Source organism: Neofelis nebulosa, chromosome 3 (assembly GCF_028018385.1).
Source record: "Neofelis nebulosa isolate mNeoNeb1 chromosome 3, mNeoNeb1.pri, whole genome shotgun sequence".
In the NCBI taxonomy this organism is placed as follows: Eukaryota; Metazoa; Chordata; class Mammalia; order Carnivora; family Felidae; genus Neofelis; species Neofelis nebulosa.
In genome coordinates this window covers 197631259-197657322 of record NC_080784.1, presented here as the reverse complement: position 1 = coordinate 197657322, position 26064 = coordinate 197631259, and the positions used below count along the sequence as shown (strand labels likewise).

Sequence of the window (26064 nt, the reverse complement as noted above, 5' to 3'; positions counted from 1 at the left end):
AGGTCATGATCTCACGGTTCGTGAGTTCAAGTTCCACATCGGGCTCTGCACTTTCAGTGCAGATTGCTGGGGATTCTCTCTCTGCCCCCACCCCATGTGCCTCTCTTTCTTAAAATACATAAACTTAAAAAAAAATTTTTTTTTTAAGAAATAAATGAGGCATAAGATAGTGACAAAGGAATTCTCTAGGACCCATTTCCTCCAGGCCACTTTTGTAAGATGTCTGTTTCAGCTGTACTAATTTGTAATTTGTGATCACTCAAATTGAAGCTATAGTCAGTGTTTCTTAAAGGCTATTGTGATTAATAATAATAATGATGATAATAGTTACTGAGCATTTACAGTATACAGACCTCATGCTAAGCACTTTCCATGTAAATCTCACTTAATCTTTAACCTTATCAGACAGAAACTACTATCTTTACCTGCAGATGAGGAAACTGAGGTATAAAGATATAAAGTAACCTATCTGATGGCACACTGCTGTTAAGTGAAAAAACCTGGCCTTGTAAAAGCAGTCTCTAAATTCAAAGTCCTATGATCTTAACCATGACTCAATACTTCATTTGAAGTCTTCTACACTACAAAAAAAAAAAAATCACTAACTAGTGTCTTACAGCCTTTCAGAATATGGAAAAAATAAACTTGTTTTAAGTATTATACACTGAAATAATTTAGTCATTACTAATTCTATTTCATTAAAGCAAATCTCTTCCTCTACTGGCTACTTCATTAACCTACTCTAGGTACTCTTTATATTTAAACATAATAAAACACAATTTTTAGTAAAAATAAACCTATAATTCATCCTTACCTAAGAGTATCCTCAATCTTCAGTCCAAATTTCTGTTTACTATATTTTCATAAAAACACAAACAATTTTAGGGGCACCTGGGTGGCTCAGTCGGTTAATCGTCCGACTTCAGCTCAGGTCATGATCTCAGGGTTCATGAGTTTGAGCCTCACATCGAGCCCTGCACTGACAGCTCAGAGCCTGGAGCCTGCTTCAGATTCTGTGTTTCTCTCTGTCTGTCTCTCTCTCAAAAATAAACGTTGAAAGAAAGGAAGGAAGGAAGGAAGGAAGGAAGGAAGGAAGGAAGGAAGGAAGGAAGGAAGGAAGGAAGGAAGAAAGGATGGGTCTCCTAAAATGAAAAGCTGCACTCAGAAATAGAAGGTAAGGTCACCAAAACTTATGATTTCTAAAGGGGAATTTCAATGAATTGAAAAGCATCAGATTCACTCAATTAGAATTATTTACGGAACAGAAAAGTAAAATTCACCTAAAACTTAAAAAAAAACTGTACCCAAGGCATCCATTTCATGATCTGTAATACTATTTTTCTAGACACTATTATAAAATTTGTATTTTTAACTCTTCAGAGAAATGATATCCACACCTGTTTTGTAATGGTTTTAAAGTAAGGCTTGGATTTATTAAATGTTCATCTAAGTGTGCAAAACCACATAATGAAGAAATCTTGGTTTAGTCCTTCAGGAAGTACTATTTCCTAAATAATTACAGACCAAAAAAAAACGCACTATACTTTTAAAGACCTTTGGAGAAGATAATTCTCTTGGTAGTATACTTGGGTATTGGTTTAACAACGCTTGTAGTCAGGAAACTCTTCCTGACCTAAATCCTCCATGGTATAATTTAAATTCATTTTCTCTTTTTGTGACCTCAAATAGTTGTAGAAGATTAGGTCATATTATAATATTTTATATATTTAAAAACCCTTATTAAGGTCTCCTTCTCCAGGTAACTGCACTGCAGGACTATGAACCAACAGTCCTGTACAAAATTCAGCCTTATAATTTTATACGCCGTATATAATAGCCCAGCTGACAGATCTCAAAAATTATCCACCCTTTTCACCACACACGACTCCTCCCCCAATACACTCTTTCTCAAAAAACAAAACAACACAAGAAATTATCTGTACTTTAGAACTAATCTCAAAATTTAGAGAGACGTTTGCGAGAAAACAGGAGCAAGGAACCACACACCCAAAACTCCACCCGACGCTGCTCTCTTCCAACTACAACGGGCGATCATTTAATGAAATCTCTCTCTCAAAATCTCTGGGGCAGAGCTGAAGCTGCAGTGCAATATCATAAAATCTGCAGCTGTGTTGCTGTTCTTAATAGCCCGTGCTGCTTCCTTAGACCACAGGAAGCCAAAACACACACTGTCAGAACAGAACTTACCTTAACGGGAATCGGCCAAAGCAGCAGGGCAGTGAGATCAAGCATCAGAACTGTCACTGAAAAGATCGTATACATCCATGCAAACTTTCTCTTCAAGCAATTTACTTACTCCAGGAAAGCTGTATCTTTTATGTTTCTACACATCAAAATTTGTTTAGGAACAAAGACTAAAGGATAGGCAGATAAACAACGATACAGAAAGAAGCATTAATGACTTACTTTTATTGCCCACCAAGGCAACCAGCGGCTGAGTCTCTGACTCCTCGCTCACTTTCTTCACCACAGAATACCAATCTTCTAAATTCTCAAAGCTTTGATAATTTGTAATATCATATACCAACAGGATTCCCTGTCACAAAAGAGTTACAGAACTTTTTGTAAGATACCTGGCATAGACGTGGTGAGCTACCACAAATACGAAAAAATCCTATCATGGGTGAAAAGGCTGCAAAGGTCTACAATCCTGCCTGTTACTTTCATGAGGTCAAACATGTAAACCTTCCAGTAAATAACCATCTGCTGCTGCTCTTTCTAAATATTTTCAAAAATGAGATTCCATGACATCCCTTGATAGTCAATTTTAGTGTTTAACACAATTTTCTTTAAATGAAGTAAGTCGATTTCCTCTTTTGGTCCTCTGTGCATTTGGAGAACAACACTGGGGTATCCTCCTTGTAATAACCCTTCATGTACTTGAAGATAGTTAAGTGACTCCTTTACCATCTCCTTTCCAGAATAAACAAACTCAATTCCTTAAACTTGCCTCAAAGGACCTATTTTCTATCCCTTTAATCATAGTTGTTGGGTTCTTCCCAGGACACACTACATACAGTTTTTTGACATCCTCTTTAAAATGAGCAATGTAAAACTGGACATGATACTGTAATAAGAGCCTGAACAAAGCCAAATATAACAGAGGGATTGCTTCCTGCCTCTTATATATCATATTCCTTTTAATATATCCCATTATTTTGTGTGGGAAGGAGAAGTATGTACACACACAAAAATAACAGTGCCACATTCTTGATTCTCATCCAGTTCGTGGTCAAACACTTAATACAAAGCTCTGCATATAGTCTAAGTCTGGACCCTAATAGCATTTACGTCTCCTCCTTCTTAGGATATAATCACCAACTTTTACTACATTTTTGTACCTACTATCCATCTAGACATATATTTAGATCTTTTCATTAGTCTTTACAATAATCATCTAATGCTGCTAACTCTTATTCTCATTTTACTAATAAGGAGAGGCTACAATAACAAAGGTCACCCATACTTAGGTCACATACCACTACCACTAGGGTAGGTGAGGAAGCCAGATCTGAATCAAGGACTGTGTGAATATAAAGTCTACTCATGCATCTATAAGCATTTGTCTGCCAACTATATGCCAAGCATTGTGCTGGGTCCTAAGGATATAAATTCCAAACCTCAAGAAACTCAGTCTTGCAGCCAGGCACATAAACAGACAAGTATAGAACACAAAAGTAATGACCAGTGATATGCTGGTAAATATTAATAAACTGGCTAGCGCCGTGGTGGGGGTCGGGAAGGGTAGAGTGTTATTTGTCTCATTTGCCTATTTCTGTGGTACAAATACTCCCCTGTGGCCATTTTCAAGCTATCAATGTCACTTCACTCAACAAAGCTGGGTAGGACATCGCCATATTGCATCTGAACCATACAGGTACATTAGACATCAATAATTTCAAGAACCTACTTAAGAAAATATACAGTAAAATGATTAGTAAGTGATGAATTTTGAGCATATATCTTCGTTTTTAATATAATTGATGAGTTTATGTATTTTTAATCATGAATGTATTTAACGACTGGCTCACAAAAATTCCCGAAAATTTAACAACTGCCTTTCTCAAGCCAGAGAATAGCATACTACTATTATAACCTTCTAGGACCATGTTCTTTTATTAAATTACACTGGCCCCTAAGTCACTTAGCTCCTCTGGGTCTCAGGTTGTTTGCCTCTAAAATTAGATCACTGAAAGTCAATGGTCTCTAACATCCCTTCCAGTTTAAATATTCTATAATTTTTATGCAAAATCACTTCGTCTGATTCATTTTGGTAGCTTCGACACTTCTTTCTGTCTTCCTAAATGCTTTGAAATAATGCCCAGCAATAGAATTATTTGAAATAATCAGCACAAGCCCACTTTTCTTATTAAGAATAACGCCCCAGAACTGGCCTCTGAAGAAAACTAATCTTCAGTACTCATTTTGGCAGCACGTATAGAGAGGAAGAGAGGAAGAGAGGAAGAGAGGAAGAGAGGAAGAGAGGAAGAGAGGAAGCTAATCTTCCAACGACTGACTCCACCTTCAGTTGACTCAAATGATGTCACATATTGTGTTGAAGGAGCTCTGCCCTGGAAGTCAGATCGCCGCTGGGCTGCAGTCCTGGCCTGGCCCTACCAATCCACTGATCTTGAGCAACGCTTCTGTAATCTACCTTGATGATAGCTGCCATGTCTAAGCGATTATGGGAAGTAACAAAAAGATTTATTTAAAAACTAACATACCACACAAATACTGGGAATTTTTATTATTCTGAGTGAGTAAGAATCACATTTTCAAGGCAACTCTGTGATAGTTTTTGTAACTCATAGATTGAGCCGCTGACCCACGATGAGTCTTAAACCTTAAGATGTTTGGAACCCTTCTAAATCAATATGTGAAAATCTTCATCTCAACATGGGCCAGTACGTGCATATGATGCAAATAAAACATGGCCACAACCCTTAATGATCAGTACTAGACCAGAGCTTAGAATAAAAACTAAACACTAAGCTTAGAATAGGTATCTATTATATACCAGAAGTCAGTGAACTATGGTCCCCAAGTCAAACTCAGTTCAAAGCCCATATTTGTGAATAAGCTTTTATTGAGATATAGTCATACTTACCTGGTTAAGTATTATCAAGGGCTGCTTCTGTACTACCACTGGAGAGTTGAGTGGCTGCAACAGAGCCAGTACGGCCTGTGATACCTAAAATATTTCCTGTCTGGCTCTCTAAGGAAAAGCTGGCCAATTCCAGAGCTAAACCAGTGTGTGTCAGTATTTTTCAGAGATCAATAAGTATGAATCTTCCAGAAGTCATGAGAAAGGCAAAAGGTTAAATGCCTTTCATTAATCTAGCTATCCACAAACCAAACATCATATACCCCATTCTCAATACCACTTAATGTAAAAACTATGATTCCATCTTTGCTCCTAATATGGCAATTTTTCATCAGTTCTAACCTATACCAATGTGGTCAAAATCCAAAAAGGGAAATGGGAAAACCAGAAAGACATCAAAACACAAAAAAGTTCTAGAACTTTCAGCTTCAATTCTGACACGTAAAGACCCAAGAAGTCATCATGTCTGTCTTTACAGTAAGAAAAAATCTAAACAAACAAAATCAATGACTCTTCTGGACAAAACAGAGAGCTGAGTTTGCAGGGTAAATCGCCACCCTGAAATCTGGGGAGACAGGTGAATCCAAAGAGTCACAGCCCAAATATGCTAACCTGGCACAGAAGCCACCATAGCCAGGAAACGGTGGGAACATTTAAACGGTAATTTTGATAAACTGGTGCAGGCTGCCTGTGTTCCACTGTGAGAATGAACAACTACCAGGCGACATAGTCTGTGGGGGTACCCCCACACTTTCATGGATTTTACCTCCAGAAACCCTACCACATCCTCTCGGTAGAATCAAGAAAGATCCCCACATGGCTCTGACATGGGGAGGGAGACATTACCACTGTAAATATGCCCAGAGTATTAGCCATAAAAAAGGCACACTGCCCAGGAATAAAGCTTAATGAGTGTCTTATATCACATGGGGGTAGGACAAGTTCCCATCTCTAGCTCCTTCTAGCCATCCTGTGTCACCTAAGTGGGAAGAGCTAATAAATACCTGTGAAGGTCACAGCCCAGGGACACAGGCCCACCATAAGGCTATGACTTAGTCATAAGAGCACAGAATGAGAGAATTCCCTCCCCCTCCCTACACTTCACGACGACACCAACTGGGCTCCGGCATAATAGTACTATACTACATTTGAAAGAGCTGCAAAACATAAACTTCAACTGAGGAAGAGTGCTTTGAGATGTCTAAAAGGACAGGGAGAAAAAAAACAAGGACACTAGAGGAATTTGACGTCTCTGGAACCTAGAGCCTCAGCAAACATTAAACGCAGACCAACTCCTGGCCAATTAACATAAAGCTCCACACTAAAGGCCTATTTACCTGAGTTCTTATCTAGCCTTCAACAGAAAATTAGAAGGCACATTAAAAGGCACTTTGAAGAGAAAAAGTAAGCCTTAGAATATGAGTAAGACTCAAATATGATACAGATTTTGGAATGATCAGATGATGACTTTAAAACAACTATGATAAATATTTTAAAGGTTCTAGTACAAAAGGTAGACAACACACAAGAACAGGTAGATAAGGTACAGAAAGAGATGGAAACACTAAAGGATAACAAAAAGAAAATGCTAGCTATCAAAAACACTGTAACAGAAATGAAGAATGCCACTGATGGGTCTCATCAGTAGACTAGACACAGCCTAGGAAAGAATCCATGAGCCTGAAGATAAGCTAATAGAAATTTCCAAAACTGAAATGCAAAGAGAAAAAAGAATGAATAAAACAGAACATTAAAAAACTATGTGACAATTCTGATTTGTATATCATACATATAACTGGAACACCAGAAGAGAAAAGAGAACAGAGCTTAAGAAATATCTGAAGTAATAATGGCCAAGAAGTGGCCAAAATCAATTAAAGACACCACACCGCTGATGTAGAAATCTCAGAAAACACCAAGTAGGATAAATACCCAAAAAATCTACATGTACGCACAGCATACATCCAAACTGTGTAAAACAAAACACAAAGAGAAAATCTTGAAAGAAGTCTAGGGGTAGGGAAGGGGTGGTGAGAGGGAATATGTTATCTACTGAGGAACAAGGATAAGAACTACAGTGAATTTCTTATCAGAAACCATATAAGAAAAGAACGGAGTGAAATATTTAAAGTGTTGAAAGAAAGGAAAAGACCAATCTAGAATTCTATATGTAAAATTATCCTTTATAAGTGGGGGAGAAATAGACTTTCTCAGATAAACAAAACCTGAGAGAAGTCAGAGCTAACAAGACTGCCCCAGAGAAAATGTTAAAAAAGGCCCCTGAGGGGGTGCCTGGGTGGCTCAGTTGGTTGAGCATCTGACTTGGGCTCAGGTCATGATCTCATGGTTCATGAGTTCAAGCCCCGCGTCGGGCTGTGTACTGACAGCTCGGAGCCTGGAGCCTGCTTCAGATTCTGTGTCTCCCTCTCTCTCTGCCCCTTCCCTGCTCATGCTCTGTCTCTATCTCTCAAAAATAAATAAACATTAAAAAAAATTTTTTTTTAAACAAAAAAAAAGAGGCCCTTGAGGGAGAAAGAATCGATATGATATGGGTCAGAAACTCATTTCTACATTAAGAAAAGGAGAATTTCAGGGGCGCCTGGGTGGCTCAGTCGGTTAAGCGTCCGACTTCAGCTCAGGTCACGATCTCGCGGTCCGTGAGTTTGAGCCCCGCGTCGGGCTCTGGGCTGATGGCTCAGAGCCTGGAGCCTGTTTCCGATTCTGTGTCTCCCTCTCTCTCTGCCCCTCCCCCGTTCATGCTGTGTCTCTCTCTGTCTCAAAAATAAATAAACGTTAAAAAAATTTAAAAAAAAAAAAAAAAAGAAAAGGAGAATTTCAGAAAAGGAATAAGTAAAGATAAAACAAAAGCATTTATTTTCTTATTTTTAACTAATCTAAAATACAACAGTTTAAAGTAACAATACTAACAATGTATTGAGTGATTATAACATATGGGTGAGTGAAATGAATGACAGCAGTGTCACAGGGACAAGAGGGATGAATGCAGAATATGCGTTCATGAAGTATCTGAACTACATGCAAAACAATACAGTGTCAGATGAAGGTGGACTTAAACTAGTTAAAAATGTATACTGGAAATGCTAGAGCAATTGCTAAAAAAAATTGTTCAAGTATAACTAACAGGCTAAGAGAGAAGGTAAAATGCTCAAATAAAACAGTAAGAGAAAGAGAAAAGGAAAAAGAAACAAAAGACAAACATAAATAAAAAACAAATATGATAGAAATGAACCAAAATGCATCAATTATCACTTTAAATGTGAATGATCCAAATATATCAATTAAAGGACAGATCATCAGAACAGATGAAAAACCAAGATTCAACTATACGATGACTACAGGAAATTCTCTTTATATATAAAGACACAAATTAAAAGTAAAGGAATAGAGAAATACCATGCTAACACTAATGAAAACAAAACTGGCATACTCGTATTCATTTCAGACAAAGCAGACTTCAGAATAAGGAAAGTTATTAGGTACAGAAATTGGCACAATGATAAAGGAGTTAATTCTCCAAGAAGACATAACAACCCTTTATGTATACCCACCTAACAACAGACTATCAAAATATGTAATGGCAAACTGACAGAACTGTAAATCTGCAGATCCACTAGCATTGTTGGAGACTTCAATGCCCCTTTTTCATTGACTTTTACATTAAGCAAGGAGAAAATCAATTAACTCACAATTAACTCACATGAAATATGCACCAAGTCAGATGACATTCTGGGCCACAGAACACACATTAACAAATTTATAAGACTGGAAATCATACCAAGCCTGGGAGTCAGGCTGCTTGTATGAGTGTTGGTAGTTTGTGTCTTTCAAAGGACTGGTCTATTTCATCTACATGAGCAAATTTTTGGCCATAGGGTTATTTATGTTACTCCCTTATTATTCTTTTAATGCCTATGGGATTAGTAGCGATGGTCCCTCATTAATTTGTGTTTCCTCTCTCTCTCTCTCTCTCTTTTTTTTTTTTTTTTTTTTTTTTTGGTTAACCTGGCTAGAGGTTTCCCAGCTTTTGGTTTTATTGATTTTCTCCATTATTTTCTTTTTTTTTAAATTTCACTGAGCTCTCCTCTAGTTTTTATTATTTTTTGGTTCTGCTTTCATTAAGCTTAAATTGCTTTTCTTTCTCAGTTTCTCAAAGTAGAAGCTTAGATTACTGATGATTCTTCTCTTCTAATATATATATTCACTGCTATTCATTTTCCTCTAAGCACTGTTTTTGCTATCTCCCACAATTTTTATTAATTTAAGATATTTTAAAACTTCTCTGGAGACTTCTGTTATTGAAAAACATGTTTTTAAATCTTCATAGATTTTGAGTTTTTCCAGCTATCTTTCAAGTGCTGATTTCCAGTTTAATTCCTTTGTAGTCTACCCCAGAGCCAGACCTCTAAGTACTCACCTCTTCAGGAGCCTAGAACACAAGCACCCCCAATGCCTAAGTATCTCCCCACATCCATCAATCCAGACCTCTTCTGACTGCTTCCAGAAAACTATCAGAATCCTCTCAGCCACAAGAAGGTGTAACTCCCTCAGAAATGCAACACATCTTGGCAACAGGGGAAACCCATGAAGAATCTACCAGGAACTGCTGGAAGTCATTTTCTTGGCAAGCCGGTGGCCATCGAAATCCATCATCACGTCTCCTGTCCCTGATGGGCTTTTATCACCCTCCTATCTACCATTCATCTTTTTTTTTTTTTCAACGTTTTTTATTTATTTTTGGGACAGAGAGAGACAGAGCATGAACGGGGGAGGGGCAGAGAGAGAGGGAGACACAGAATCGGAAAGAGGCTCCAGGCTCCGAGCCACCAGCCCAGAGCCTGACGCGGGGCTCGAACTCACAGACCGCGAGATCATGACCTGGCTGAAGTCGGACGCTTAACCGACTGCGCCACCCAGGCGCCCCCCATTCATCTTTTTCCATCTTTTCCCCACACTGCCCCATGCTTGCTCTTCCCATCTTACCCTCCAACTGCTCCTCTTCGTCCCAAATCTTTTTGATAGGACTTTTGGAAATCAGATTTCAAGTTTAATACATTCTTCTATAGTTTCAAATTCTTCAACAAAAATTCCCTATATTTTCTATGCCTTCACTTCACTTTTTCCACCTAAAATTCCCCAGAAGATACTATCACCCTTCTCTTCATAAACCTCAACACTTTTGGTAAATATTACATAAAGTCTCTTCACACAGCACTCTGTTTTCATCTCTCTACTGATCATCATATCTGATGAACACGACGAGTCATTAACCAGGCAGAAACCATTCTCCAAGGAACACTGAAGTCTTCAAGGAAACGTGAGCACTGGTGGCAACATTTAAGTCCTGTAGGTGACTCCATAGATTTAGTTCTAAAATTCAACCCACACAGTACGTACACCATTTAACCTTCCCAAAAGTGAAAGGGTCCCAAATCCCACAAAGCAGGTATTTTTTTCTCCCTGATTTGTATGACAAATAATCTCCAGTAACCTTTTATACGCAGAAATGGATTAGACCATACAGATTATACCACAGTCCTAACAACACATACTTTGCTGTGTAAGAAGGAACACTAATCCGAGAAAGGTGTGTAATCAGTTCTAAGCTGGCAAATAGCCAACTAAAAATGCATAGTAAAAGACAGCAGAGGGTCTCAGAGAGTCCAGATTTGAGATGCGCTCTCTCCCCAGCTGCCATCCAGGCAACCAAATCCTTTTGTAGCTGGTTAACAGGCAAGCTCATCTGTGGGGGGCACTGGCACACAATAGTAGTTATGTTCTGCCTTACAAGTGACTACACTTCATTGAGTTTATGCTCAGTAGGGCAGTGTTTGCAAACCACTTAGATTCCAGGACGGAAAGAGCTACAAAAATGAAACACCCAGTCCTTCTCTGAGGTTTGTTATTAGCCTCTGTTAGCCACAGGTTACAGGGCACTAAACACTATGTACTGTGTGTTTGCTCGTAACCACTATGAAAAATAGCCTATAACATCTTTCTGAAGACTCCTAGAAAATTTTAAGTTAATTTAAAATCTGGGAATTTAACTGGGAAATACTTCAATTCTTAGAACTAGTTCTTGTCAAAATACCTCATTAATTCTTTCTTGGGTGTCAATCCAATTTTGTTTCAACCAACACTGTTCAACAGACGATTGCTGAAGTTTAATGCTACTAGGGGAAAAATGTGAACGGGGTGGAAATAATCAGTTCCATTTGAATCTAAGTTCATTCCCAGCCTACAAGTAAACCTCTTTCTGATGTTAAGAAATGTTTTCAGAAAAATCGATTCAAGGGGCACCTGGGCGGCTTAGTTGGTTGAGCGTCCAACTTCAGCTCAGGTCATGGTCTCACGGTTAGTGAGTTGGAGCCCTGAGTCAGCTCTGTGCTGACAGCTCAGAGCCTGGAGCTTATCGGGGATTCAGTGTCTCCCTCTCTGTCTGCCCCTCCCCCGCTCATACTCGGTGTCTCTCTCTCTCTCTCTCTCTCTCTGTCTCTGTCTCAAAAAATAAATAAACATTGGGGCGCCTGGGTGGCTCAGTCAGTTAAGCGTCTGACGTCAGCTCAGGTCATGATCTCACGGACCGTGAGTTCGAGCCCTGCGTCGGGCTCTGTGCTGACAGCTCAGAGCCTGGAGCCCATTTCAGATTCTGTGTCTCCCTCTCTCTCTGCCCCTCCCCTGTTCATGCTCTGTCTCTCTCTGTCTCAAAAATAAATAAACGTTAAATAAATAAATAAATAAATAAATAAACAAACATTAAAAGAAATTAAAAAAAAAAAAGAAAAGAAAAATAGATTCATTAGCTTAATAGCCCAGGTATGTATAAGATGAGGCTTTCCATACACCATACAGAAGTTAGAGAACCTAAAAGAAAATCCTAAATACACAGTAAACTGATGTCCTTCCTCAAAACAGCCAGTCAAAACATCATTTCTGAAAGATTTCTATCCTGTAGCATGTATACCAAAATACAAAGTATTCATAACCAACATAAGCATCTACAAGAACTCTGGAAAAAGTACAGATCCACTCTGAAGAATAATTATATGACTACACAATATAAAGTGATTGAGTATATTAAAATACTATTTAGAATGCTTCTGAAAGCAATATTTTTAAAAAGTAACATTCCTCCAATTTATGGTAGTGAATTGTAGTCTGAGCTTCTCTGGCCTAGATAAAATATTTACATATATTGGGGCACCTAGGTGGCCCAGTCGGTTGAGCATCCAACTTCGGCTCAGGTCATGATCTTGCGATCAGGTCATGATCTGTGAGTTCGAACCCCGTGTCGGGCTCTGTGCTGACAGCTCAGAGCCTGGGGCCTGCTTCGGATTCTGTGTCTCCCTCTCTCTCTGTCCCTCCCCCACTCGTGCTCTGTCTCTCTCTCTCTCTGTCAAAAATAAATAAACATTTAAAAAATTTTTTTAATTTACATATATTTTACAAAAGAAACTACTAGTAAATGTTGTTTATGTATTATGCATAATTTAGTTTAGAATCTCTGGAAAGCAGGGAAAATTTACTATGTTATCATTAATTTATGATAATTCATTTTATCACCTCAGAATTCCCCATTTCCTGGCACAATTTCATGGAAATGTTCATGAACTTCTCAGAAATACTGTACTACATTGTTGTTTAATGAGACAAGACATATGCTTATAACACTCACAGAAATTGTATAAAATAAATAATATAAGGTACCATCCAAAGGAAAAAACCTCCCATGTACCTTCAAAACAGAAATCTTATTTGACAAGTTCTAAGAAGGAATATAAATATAACAAGCTCTTTCTCACAAGATATGAGGTACAAGAAGAGAATGAAGACATCCTACTGAAGTCAGGTCCTCTCAGAAAAGATGAAATTTTTTTTAATTTCTACAAATTTAACCAATAATATCTGATTTTTAAGCAGTTACATAATAGCATAAAATATGCACTGTAAAAAAAAATGATTGAAAAGAATGGCCACAAACATTGTGAATGCACTAAATGCCACTGATTACATACTTTTAAAATGGTTAACTTTATATCCTGTCAATTTCACATCATTAGTTTTATATATAATTTTATATTAATAAACTGAATTAATTTACATAAATCAAATAATAAATTTTTAATGATTTGAAGGTAAATTTAAGAGAATCCAAATCATGAGCACTATATTCTCTCAATTTTTAAGTCAAAAACAATTCATTAATTGAATTTCATATTATTATTTGCCCTGAGAGTCATAAAATTTCCTGTTCTCTAGATAAACCTAAATAATAAAAAGTTACTTTATTTGACATTCAGAGTCAAATATTATGAGAAGCTTGACACATCTAATATTTATTTTTTTTTAAGTCCAATATGCACCCTTGAAGGTATACTTTAATGGACAAAGAGGAAAAAGACTACTATTTTCGAAACCAATTTTACCAAAAAGGGGAGTAAAATAACAACTATGGCTTCCCACACATCTCTGTCCAGAAATTTTTCTTTAGCTTAATACCTACTTTAAATATAATCAGTTTAAAACAGAAAAAATTAAACAACAAAAAGCCAGACACAAAAATCTTGAGACTTATCTTTTAAAAGAAAAATGAATACGCATAAAATATTAAGTCATACGTTACAAGTGAAAAATGCTAAATAAGCAACAAGAGTTTCAGGAGACAAAGAACAATGCAGAAGAAAACGCATAGAAAAAATAGTTCTAAGATCCAAATCTATATATTAATAGTGCGAAAACCAATACTCTAGGGCCTTCACAAATGATTCAGAACCATATGAGCTTCATGTACTTTTCTCTGAATATTTTAGAAAATAATTCAGAATCTATTTTCCATCCAAAATTAAGGCAATGGCATATGCCAAGCATCAGCATACAGAACAGTGCTTAACAGTCTGACTTTGTCTCCTGTCTTTGTCACTTCCTATAAACATAGTTCCACATAACCAAGGTAAAATCCTCCCACTTAAAACATTAAACTCCAATAGAGAACCAAATAAGGGTTATGGCTATTACCCCCTCTAATGCTTCATGATGGTGTAAGAGACACACACTAGAGTGGAAGAAAAAGCAAAACTAAATAGCATGTCAATAATTAACTTTTTAAAGTATATCACTATCATGCATGTTTTCTATTTGTATAATAATTTAGCAACTTATAAATTATGTCCATATAAGCTCATGTTGCCAAAAAAAATGTGTTATATAATTATTTGAGTGATTTTTCTCCTTCTACATAGATTTTCTTCTGAAAAGATATCATATATTATGTTAAGATATTGTATGTGCTTCATATATATAATTTTTCATACTTAGTTTGCTCATATAATAGATTCATACATGTATTAAATCTGAACAATTATAAATATTTAGTAAACCATTTTATAGCACAAAAATATATAAATATGCTTTTTGTCCTTACAACTTAAAATGAAATTAAATTTTTCCCTTCTATATTTTTCATTCAGTTTGAATATTCTGAAAGCAGTCACTATAACCAAATCAGCTAATAAATATATCACTTATCATGCATTTATTTAACTGCTGACATAATACCTAACAATATAAGTAAGCATACAAAAGGTATTACAGTCACACCAGTTCCCTGACCCAAATCATTCCAAACATAATTTGGGGACGATGAAACCAAAGGATTAGCACAAAGATAAAATCAGTCTCTCCACATATCAGATAAAAATCAAGTTATAGTGTGTGTGTGTGTGTGTGTGTGTGTGTGTGTGTGTGTGTGTGTCTGTGTGTGCGTGTGTGTGTGCACGTGCGTGTACCCAGCTATATGTGCTGGGAGAAGATATTTTAATACTGGAATAATCACAGAATGTCATACCTGTGCTCCATAGATATATTTATCCAACATCTTGCCTCCTATTGTCTGTCCTCCTATATCCCAAACTTGAAGAGTAACATTCAAGTTTCCTTGAATATAAAAATAAGAATGCAGAAAAGATAAGTAACAAAATAACTGAATACAGTTTCAGAGAACACTAAGTCACAATGATAAACTATGAATCTATTTTGCCTTTTATTCTGCATGTTCCTATGGTCAGATATTTGGAACTGTGAAATAACGTTGCCAAAAGATATTATAGTGGGGGAATTTAGGTTTATACTTTTACCCCATTTCTATAGAACCGTATTTATAATCACCTTCAAAACAAAAGAAAGATTTAATTCATAAACCTCTTAAAACTTAAAAAAAACAGTAATTTTCTTAAACAGAGAATAGAACAATAAAGCACTTATATGTGGGGTAAAAAAATATATACTTAAAAAATAAAAATAGAGCCGTATATACTAACCTACCCTATAGCACATAAAGAATTGTGCTGTAATCTAAACTCCATAGCTTCTAATACTCATAGATTAATAATAGAGTACAAAAATGGACCCAGAGTTTCAACTCAAATTAATGGACCTTTAAAATTTGAGTGTCACCTATTATATGCAATAGTAAACACATTTTTTTAAAACTACATGTTTTCAAATTTAACCTATAAAATATAAACACATATGATAGCTATCTTCGTAACAGGATAGATACCCAGTATTTCACTAAATATTATGATACATTTATAACTGTTCAAAGAATTTCCGGTGAAACAAACTATTACATGTGCTTCGAAGCCTTCATAAAATGGTGTAAATCTTCCCCACACAAGCATAATGAAAGCATTTTAAAATACTAAAAAGCAATCTTTAAATTTTTTTTCTATTTTGCAAAATATTCAGCTGATCCAAAAATTTATGAGATAAGCTATTCTCTTATCAGTGCAGAACCCCAGAAGTTAAAGACCATGTCCAACATGCTTTTAACATTTCAAACTGTTTCTCCTAAGAAAACCATACAGTTTTCTCCAAAGTTAGACAAAGTCTCAATTAGTACCTTCAAAATGAACTCCCATACTACAAATGTATCTTTCTGAATGATTTGCAAATAAGGAAAACTCAAAATAAAAACTTAAAGACAGCAAAAAATGGTCTTGCTTCAAAAGCAACAATAAAAAAGATTATAAAGACATGAATTTTTATACCAATGCAAAACACTCAACTTGGAGAATGTCAGTTTCACCATTCCACTGAAAAGCAAGTATAACACTGGATTAACCAGCCAAGTTTTACCCTTGACTCTAAGTTTTGTTGGGTTTGTAATACAGTCTTTCCATTATTTTGAGGTGGGTCTGTTGCATCTGCCAATGGGCAAAGGATTTACATGGGGAACTTCCATGGGCATTAATGAGAGCTCCTGGAGTTTATCACTCGTCATCATTCCCACATACACCGTCAAGGCTCACAGAGTAATGACAAAAATGTTCTTAAAGCTCTATGAATGTGAAAACCAAAATGTCACAAACTAAGACTGTATCCAATAACTGGGATAAACCCACTTACTTAAAAATCTAAATTTTTCAAGATTCAAAGCTGAACTCATTCTCCTCTGATGTGGTCTCAAATTAAGCAGGTGAGAAAGGGCCAGAAGTCACTAGATCTATGTCAGACAGCTTCAGAAGCCCCTAGATAAACAGGCAGTACTCTATCCAGTTTACTTGCACACTCTTACAGTCATTTATTTACTTCAAACCAACAGTGTTTAACAAAATTAACTTTCTTACAGGATTTTAGGCAACACTTAATAAAAGGCATTTAATCCCATTTTCATCAAGGTCAATAACTCCTATCACTTAACTTTATATCAAGAAATAGAAAGCTTTTCTTTCTTTAAATTCTAATAGCGAGATCCTATCTGAATTAGTTATTGTGAACACCTTAACTACAACTTTAGGAACATGAGTTTCATTACACGTTTCCAAATTCTGACTACATCATTTCAAGACTCTACATTGTTTATTCAATTGTCTCCCATCCAAGAAGCTTTGATTTATATTCATGTGTTGCAGGTATTTTTTAAATCCATACCTTTCCAAATACAGTGTGTTGGTTGTTGTTGGCTTATTTCTTTACTATTTCTTATTTCCTTAATATACATATTCTAGTGCCTCACAAATAAAAATAGTTAGGCATTACTGATAACCCACAATGCTAGCCAAAGCTGGGGGGAAAAAAAAAACACTTTTGCTATCAGTATAGCTTCAACAAATGATACTAATTTCTTACTCATTTCATATATCTAGAAACATATTTTTAACTTCCACATTTGAATTTTAGGCTTATTAACAAATAAAAATAAAAATAAATGAGAGTCCTCTATTTGGGAAACAAAATCACATACGGATGAAATTCAAGTTAATACTCATTTTGGTTTTCCCAAACATAAACATATAAAGCTTCCAAGTATATCTTCAAAGTGACATACCTAATAACCTATGTATGAGTATTCAAGTAATCAATACTATAAAATTTTTAAAAACCAAAAATCCATCTAACATAAATTTCCAACTAATAACATTAAGGAAATTGTCAGCAATCTAATCTTGAATGTAAAATGCTACAAAATTCCTGCTCCTCAGTAAGAAACGACATGTAACCAGGGAAAAAAATAAAATAAATGAGGTGACAAAATACAGGTAAGTTGCTTTTGGTATGAATCAAAGCCACCAAGAGGATTCAACAGTGACCTTGTAAAAGTACACTTGGAGCCTTGGTTAACCTTACTTAAAGTGCTGCATAGTCAAGATGGAACTAAAAACACAAGTCTGCCCACTTCTTGTACTAAAGACTTAGAAATCCTTTTCACAGTAGAACGCTGTTTACTGGACTGTACCCACAAGCTTCCTGAAAGTATTTTGACTAAGGCTCTTAAGAAGCTCTATCAGCAGAATCTCTGACTAACAGATACACTATTTTAAGCAGTAAAATCTGCACAGTGGTTGCATCCAGACTATACAGCATACCGGAACATGAAATATACTAAAATGGATGAATATTTACAAAGTAATGACCTTGAAAACTTGCATGAAGAGAATGTCAATAGATGGACAGGAGGTATTACACCTCTAACAATCTGAATGGACAGAAGACTTACCAGAATACTTAACAAACATTAGATTTGCCTAGTACACTCTATAAATTCAATAATGCTGTCTATAATGTTTTAGCTAGCGATACAAATATTAATCATTCTGCATTTGACACAGTTAAAAATAAGGTTGAAGTTATAAAGGATATACTATGAACCTTGTAATTTACTTATCTCATTTGTTAATATACTATTAATTGTATAAAATCAAGTTATATTAAAATAATTCTTCCTGCTGAAATTTCTAACATATTTTGAGTCTATTAAGCAGCACAAAACCAACTGCCTTAAAAAAAATTTTTTTTTTTTTTCTGGAACTCTACCCATCAAAATAAAAACTTAATCAGGAATATTAAAATACACATTCATTGGACTATCAATTTCCTAACATCATTTTTAATAGAAGTACTCTCTAACTCTAAAATATTATACTATAAATGTTGATTTCAAAAAATACCAAGTATTTTTACAAAGTCATCAAAACTTTAAAATGGGTCACACTGTGCAACAAATCCGAAATCATCACATACATATTATATATATATAAGATGTCCAAAACCAGTCTTAAAATATCTTAATATCTGCGTGGTGCTTATTCCTTTATTTAAGCCTTTGAACTAAAAAAGTCAGAAAAACTAATATTAATGGTACAGAAAGCTGATGCTTTTGCCGATTAGCATCAAAAACAGTCAATAATTATATACATATTAAAGTTCTCTGTACAATTGGCATCCCTGAAAACACTGTTGCAAAAAATAAGCTTCCAGCATGTATATTACATGATTTGAGCATGTATTCTGCCAGTGACTGCTGTAAAAATTCTGAATGTAGCGTTGACCTATCCACACTAGTGACAATAATAAAATGAGATTTTCAGTTTTGAATAGATTAAAAGTGAATACAATTGAAACAAAATATGCATATGTTTCTCATTAAGCCTCTTGCTGAACAATAACTTAGAATGGAAAGTTGGAAATCTTTTGTCACACTGTATCTTTTAATGCATTCTTCATTGGTAGCTGCATTCAGTCACAAAATATAATAGAGCATATTACCAGTGAGATATGCAGAATACCTTCAATTACCAAGAGTTTTCATTAGCTGCTCTAAAGCTTTCACAGAGAGATGTCTGATAGATGGGATGCTTGAGAGGTTAACAGATTTCAATAATATTGGAATTTATTAAACCCCTGCCCACTAGATCACTCATGCTCCAGTATATGAATCTGACGCTATACTTGCAACCGTTTTTACTCAAATGTGTTTCCTCAGAGAGGAGAGGGATGGACTGGTTCAGAAAGTCAATCAAGATAAACTGGTTTTAATAAAATACTTTAAACATATAATTTAACCATTACAAATGAATGGACAGAGCATTTTAAAGCCCCAATTGTTCAGAAACTAACTTAAAACAGAAACCACTCTCTTTTTGTTATTATTTCCCTGTATTTCCCACAAAATGTGCTGCAACTGGCATCTAAATAGTTTCTTTGCATGGTGAACTGAAACATCTTGAATGCTCAAACTGTATTTTTATGAGTGCCTAGGGACCCTAAATTTTAGTGGTCTATTAAATGCCAGCAATTTCATGCTGCCTTGCATAAAACAGCATTCACATATTAGAGCACAGAAGTTCCATAGCTACATTATACTTCTGTTCCAACTTTCTCTCGAACAAAAAACTGAAGCAGAGGCTAATCAAAATAATATTTAAAAAAAATAATCCTTTCCAGTCTTTTCACATTTAGTTTATACAATATCTGTTTATAATTGTACAGCATTTGATTTTTTTAACTTTTTAGAATTTTATAAACAACTATTATGTATCCTCAAAAAAATGTGTAGAGTGGTCAAAAATAGCAGGAGAGTAGGGGAGTATATAAACTTTTCTCTCACGCCCATAGACAATTCGTCGTCATGGTAGATGCTGATGAAAGTTAACCTCTGAAGATAGATTTGCTAATTATATATATTTTCACACAGAAGCGACCCCCAAATTTATTTTGCATGTCTCCCTATGTCTCTTATTGTAAGATATATACAATTTACTATGTTAAGATTTTTTAGTCTCTTACCTGGCAGTGTTATCCTTCTCAAAAAGAAATCCAGTCCTATAGTTTGTTTGTACTGTTTCCCAAAAGTTTCTTGAGCAAAACACGTAGCTAAGGAGGTCTAAAAAATTGATGCATAGAAAACCAAAATTAATGTCTTTGTTGTAGAAATGTAAACATAAAATCACTACTAAACCTTATTAAGTAATCTTAGTATTTACACTCCCATTAATCCAACAAGCAACTTTAAGCAGTTCTAATCAGTTGCAAGGGGAGGAGGGACTTAACACTCCCCCAGCTAAATTCACTTGCAACTACTATCCGTGGGGACAACAGGCTAATGGGTTGGATCTCTTTAAATCCCCAGATAGTCAGTCAAGCTCCTTCTTGCTGGAAATCAGAATTTGAGATCTATCAACAAGAAAACTCAAACAACACGACTAAAGATATGTAGGTCTATAGATACCAGTTGAATACAAATTTCAGAGAATTCTAAGTTTCATTTCTGAGGTTAAATATTCTGAGTGTTTGTGCCCTCAGCCAATAACAAGCAGTACTAATTAAAAGGGGGGAAAGACTGTTTATATAATTTCTTTTTTCCCCACAAAAAAGTGTCTTTAAATGTCTAATTTTTCTCTACATTAAAGATGTTAAATGAAAATGATCCTATAGAATGACTGTGATAATATTTATCTTTAAAATTAAAAAGCATTTTTGAGACTAATATTATAGGCAAAAATAAGTATCTTCAATCCAACAACCATAAAGATTAAAAGTCACAAGATTATTATAACCAGAACAGATATACATATATATATATATACACATTTTTTTTTAAATAAAAACTCAAAGTTGTACTCAAAACTCTAGAGTACCATTTCATATCAAAGTAGAATCATCACTCTGGTAACAAGTGAAATAACTCAATAACTTAAAGGCTTCTTAAACATTAAATGCACTATTTATTTGTACACTTCACCAAAAAGGAGAAAGGCAGCTTCACGAAGCTTTTATGCTCTTTAAGCAAGACTCCCAAAGTTAAGTGAAAATTACCTTTTACTCTGAAAGTTAAAATTAGATGTCAACTCCCAAAATAACGAAAACTAAAATAAAATTTCGAAGATAACTTAGTATAATTAATTATGACATAAGTGCAGTAATGCAAAAGAAAACTTGGCCACATTTCAATTCCTTCAAACAAAAAGACCTAAAATTCCTTTTGACACAAGAACCAGATTTTTCACACAAATAACAATTTGCACACCCTCACTCCAATTCTTTTATTATTTAAACACTCAGAACTTGTAATAAATTTCTAAGATATTTGGTCAAATATTTATTGAACACCATAGGAAAGAGGTTCTGCCAGGCACTGAGAAATAAACTCACTACACCCAAATGAAAATTTATTTGGCTTCCCTGAACAATGGTATAAAAACTAAGAGATTAGAATGAAAAAGGTAAGCATTCCTTTTTAAAGCTTTTTGTTTTTCATTTAGCTTTATTTATGCCACCGAGCTTGTTTAACTTAGAGTGCAAAATCTGTTAAGAGGCTCATAGTTCTAGAGAAAAATACCACTATTTAGTACAGATGTTTCAAAGTGTTTAACACAGGGATGGTTGATATACTTTTATAAGACAAAGAGAAATTCAAGGCACATATAGCATTAGCATCGTGCCATTTAAGGTAATTTTTCCCATTCATTTAGGGTTTTCAAAGTTCAGTATTTTTACATTGATGAGTATTTAGAAAAATTCGAAGGTTCTTTTCTTGGAAACAGGACTGCAAGATTCTGAAAGCCCTACCCTCACACTTTTGAGGCAAACGTAAAGCTAGGATTTTTATCGGAATAAAGTATAATCTGTCAAAAGCATAGGTCACTGGGAACACAGAATATTAACATGTGTTCTTATACCATCTCTGGACAAACAGAGAATCGGCTGAATCAGTGGTAAGCACTTCCTCAATCATCTGGACTTTCTGCCTCTTTCATACTCAAATAAGTTCTCACAAGTCATTATATAAATATCATTCTTAAACAATCATCTACCACATCTGAAACATTTTTATCTGATTCTTTATATTGGTTTTTTTGGGGTGAACTTCTACTTATAATTTTTACCAATAATACATTTACTAATACCAAAAAAAAGAGACCAAAAAAGAACATTCTGCCTCAAAAAAATCTTAAGAAATGTGTAATAAAATCAAAAGTATGAATCAAAACAGAAAGAAATAGAAACACATGTTATTAGGAGGAGGAGCTTATATTTCTCCTGGAGAAACTGTTAGTGATTATCTCAATATTCCACTGCCTCCGTCCATGTGTATCTAAATGCCAGCAGTTAAAACTAACAAGAAAAAATCATGCTAGAAAAAACAGTCAGGCGTTGAATCAGGATACAAGTAAGAATGAAAGAGAGGCCGAATTCATAAAAGGATAGTAAAGGAAACAGAATGGGGATGTTGATAGCAGCCAGTAACTTGAGGGCTCGACAGGGTATAGAGGAGAAAAAAGCTTGGTATACCAACAGAAAAAACGTTCAGTTCCTGATGTTTGTGTCTGAGAATCTCTGGCAGAAAATGCCTTTACAACTTTCAAATAGATTAGTCGAGATGACAGACTCAATCGGAACACCATAAAGAGTTACCACTGCTACCCTCTGAAGCAGAATGATAGTCCTAATTCAACAGTATGGAAGGGAGAGAAATTATGCTGTCCTACACTAGATGGAATTTTATAAAGAGATGAAAAACTACAATTATTCACATTAAATTAGCAAGAAAAAAAAAAAAACATATGGCAGGCTAAATAAAAAGCCCAGATACAACATGATGAACAAACTTCAACTGAGTCACACATGTATGAAGACTGATATATACTAGGACGGGGAAAAAAAAAAAAATGAGCAAAAGTTTAAAGACTTATGATAGAATGCAGGATAAAGGGCAATTTTTGTCTCTTTAAACAAGTGTATTGGTGCTATAGACTGTCATTACAACTTGAAACAGGAAATAAATTCAGTTATGAGCTGACTGTAAAAAGATTTAGGAGATGAAAGATTAGAAGGTATTCAGAAGGAAATTGAATAAAACCATATACACAACTTAATTTTTTTTTATTAAATAAGAGTGTTAGAAACAATGCCGATTTATTTAAAACAGTCGAACTATTCAAAAAGTTGCTTCCCCAAAACCTTCAAAGGTCATTAGAGGGTACGAGGTCGCTTTTCCTCAGCAATAAAAATCAGTAACAAAATCTCCACCCGGAAAGGCAGAAGGAAATCAACGGAATGCTCCCCATTTTGCATGTGGATGCCACCTCTACCAGGTGCCCCAGGGAACTCGAATCCCACAAAGCCAGGGGCAGCTCTGCAGGGCCGACTGCCAGGGAAGATGTAACGAGCAGGCGTCGCCACAGAAGCCAGGGTCCGAGCTACACCAGTCACACGGATCGGTGAAGCCGGACACTGGTGGACAATAACCACCTGCGTTTCTGCAGACTCTGGCTGGGAACAGGGAGAGGGGAGGAACGGCGACAGGCTGCAGCAAGATTCCAGAAACCGTGGGCGCCTTTGACAGAAGCGACAGGTGTGAAGGCACCGCGGGCAGCAGCTCTTCGCTTTGTTTGGGGGAGAGTCACTGACCCTTCGGGATCCCGTGGACCCTTACCAAAGAGCAAGCACCGAGAGAGGATTTTATACCATTTCCAGAGCTCCACGACCCAGAGTTAAAAGCCTCAGCCTAAGAAGCCAGGAGACTGGCTGTCGGATGTTCTCGCGCACTCGGTCTCAACCAACCGTCCCCAGAGGCTAGACCCTAAGCAAGGATCCCCTTTGGCAGGAGAGCGGCCGTACCCCCTCGGCACCCGGCCCTCACTAGGAGCGCCCAGGTACTTGTTGAATGAATGCTTGTGCGGACAGGTGCTGCTTGAGCAGCAGCGACGACGAGGTATGACGCCATCAAACAGCAACCGGCGTTTATTGGGTGCACGCCGCGTTCTGAAAGCTTTACGTGGGTTTTCACATCTTATGTGCATTTGCACACTGCACCCTTTGAGGCGACCCCTCTCCATACCCACCTGACCGATGAAGCCCAAATAGGTTAAGAATTTGCCCTCCGCTGCCCCGACCAGTTAGCGATGGAGCCCCGAGGCGCACCCAGGGAATCTGACTCCAGAGCCAAGTTCCTGGCAGCCGCCAGCGCAGTGCTGGTATCCGAAACCGTAAAGCGGCCGGGGGCTCGGAGACTGGGGGGCGGGGGTGGGGGGCGCGGAGGCAAAGTGCGTCCTGGACTAAAGGAAGAACAAGTAAGAGGCCCTGGCAGATGTCTTGCCAGTCGTCGGAGGCGAGAAGCTGGAAAGCTTCCCAGGAGGGCGATGCTGGCCCGACTCTTGAAGAAGTAGGAGTTCGAGATCCGGGCAGAGAGAGCTGGGGAGTGACTTTTTTTTTTTTTCTTTCTTTCTTTTCTTTTCTTTCTTTTCTTTTTTTTTTTTTTTTTTTAATTTAATGGGAGCTGGACTGCTCCGTCAGCCTTCACCCAGCGCCTACTTCGTGTCTGGCCCCAGGCCACACGACCAGGTGGGCCCCCGCCCTTGGGGTAATGAGGCGACGCAGAGCGGCGGGGAGAAGGCTGGGGGGGGGGGGGGGGGTGGGGGGGAGAGGGGGGTGCCGGGGCCGCGCCGGGGTTCCTGCAGGCCGGGGACGGCGGGCCCGCTGGAGGACTGACCTTCCCGGAGGTGCCGTCCCCCAGCACGACGATTTTCAGTTGCCGGTCCTGGCTCTCCTCCTCAGAGTCCGACATGGTGTCCCGGGAACCAGGCTCGCCCTCCCCACCCCCACCCCGAGGTAGAGGGAGGAAGGGTAGGGGGGGGTCTCCGGGGGTGGGGGAGAGGAGGAAGGGCGACCGTGGGGGCAGGACCCCCCGCCCCGGTGTCTCAGCGGCCGCTGGACGTATCTGGGGTGAATCACTCGCCGGGCGCCATCTTGCCTACCTCCCCTCCCCCCTGAGCGCGGCCCCGCCCCCCACGCGCTACGTCGGTCGCTCTCCCCCTCCTCTGGGCCAACCCGCGCTGACCGCGAGCCTCCCTGGCGAGCCGACCCATCCGCCGGCCTGGGATGGAGGAGGCATTCGAACCGAGCAGGGAGAGATGGGCGCTCCTCTCGCAGGGGCAGCTGTGAAGCATAAAACTAAAATATAGTGTTCCAACCAGGTAGAAAAGTGGAAGCTGAGGAGCTCTCAGACGTCGTATCATATTCCCATGTTTCCATCACCTCCTGAGAAGATCCCTGAAGCAAATGGTTTAGTCCGAGGGGGAGGGGGGCGCGTAGACGCCTGGGCTGCGCGCCACGGTTGCCATGGAAGGCGGTGGGGCGGGGCCTGTCTCCAGGCGCCCGGGAAGCCGGTTGCGAGGGGCAGCGCACTGGGGCGGAGCCTCTGAAAGTGGTGTAGGCGCCGGGGGTGGAGACCCCAGAGGAGCGTGGACGCCGCGGACGTTGCTCGGGATCGCGCTGCCTTCGGGGGCACAGCAATAGCGGCTTGCCGTTTAACGGAGCTCTAGCGCTTATTCTGACCTCTCAAACCGTGGATTTTCTCGACCGAACAGAATCCGATGTTTCATTAATCTAGCAAGTACCCTGGAACAGCAGTTCTCAAAGTGCGGTACGAGAAACCCTTGGGGGATTCCCAATAAAGTCAAAACTATCTTCATGACAATACAAACACCTCTTTGCCTTTTCTGCGTTCCTTCTCTCACGAGTTTACGTTTTCCAGGGGATGCATGATGTGTATGATATCATTACTCGGACAGTTAAGGAAGCGTGTGCTTGTTACGAAGTTTCAAACATTTCTTGGTATTAATTGCAAAGCAGTCATGATA

At 37.6% G+C, this 26064-nt stretch overlaps 1 protein-coding gene across 6 annotated transcripts in view; it reads right to left on the bottom strand.

The window, feature by feature from the left end:
• RAB28 (RAB28, member RAS oncogene family) overlaps positions 1 to 25195 on the bottom strand; it is a 115011-nt gene extending 89816 nt beyond the window's left edge. For all 6 annotated transcript variants that reach the window (XM_058723080.1, XM_058723079.1, XM_058723083.1 and 3 more), the window contains exons 1-4: positions 24915 to 25195; positions 20210 to 20306; positions 14988 to 15076; positions 2428 to 2557 (exon numbers count right to left, since the gene is read on the bottom strand). In XM_058723080.1, coding sequence (XP_058579063.1) covers positions 2428 to 2557; positions 14988 to 15076; positions 20210 to 20306; positions 24915 to 24989 — 391 coding nt within the window. In that variant the 5' untranslated portion in view covers positions 24990 to 25195. The remainder of the gene's footprint in view (positions 1 to 2427; positions 2558 to 14987; positions 15077 to 20209; positions 20307 to 24914) is intronic.
• Positions 25196 to 26064: the final 869 nt, after the last annotated feature.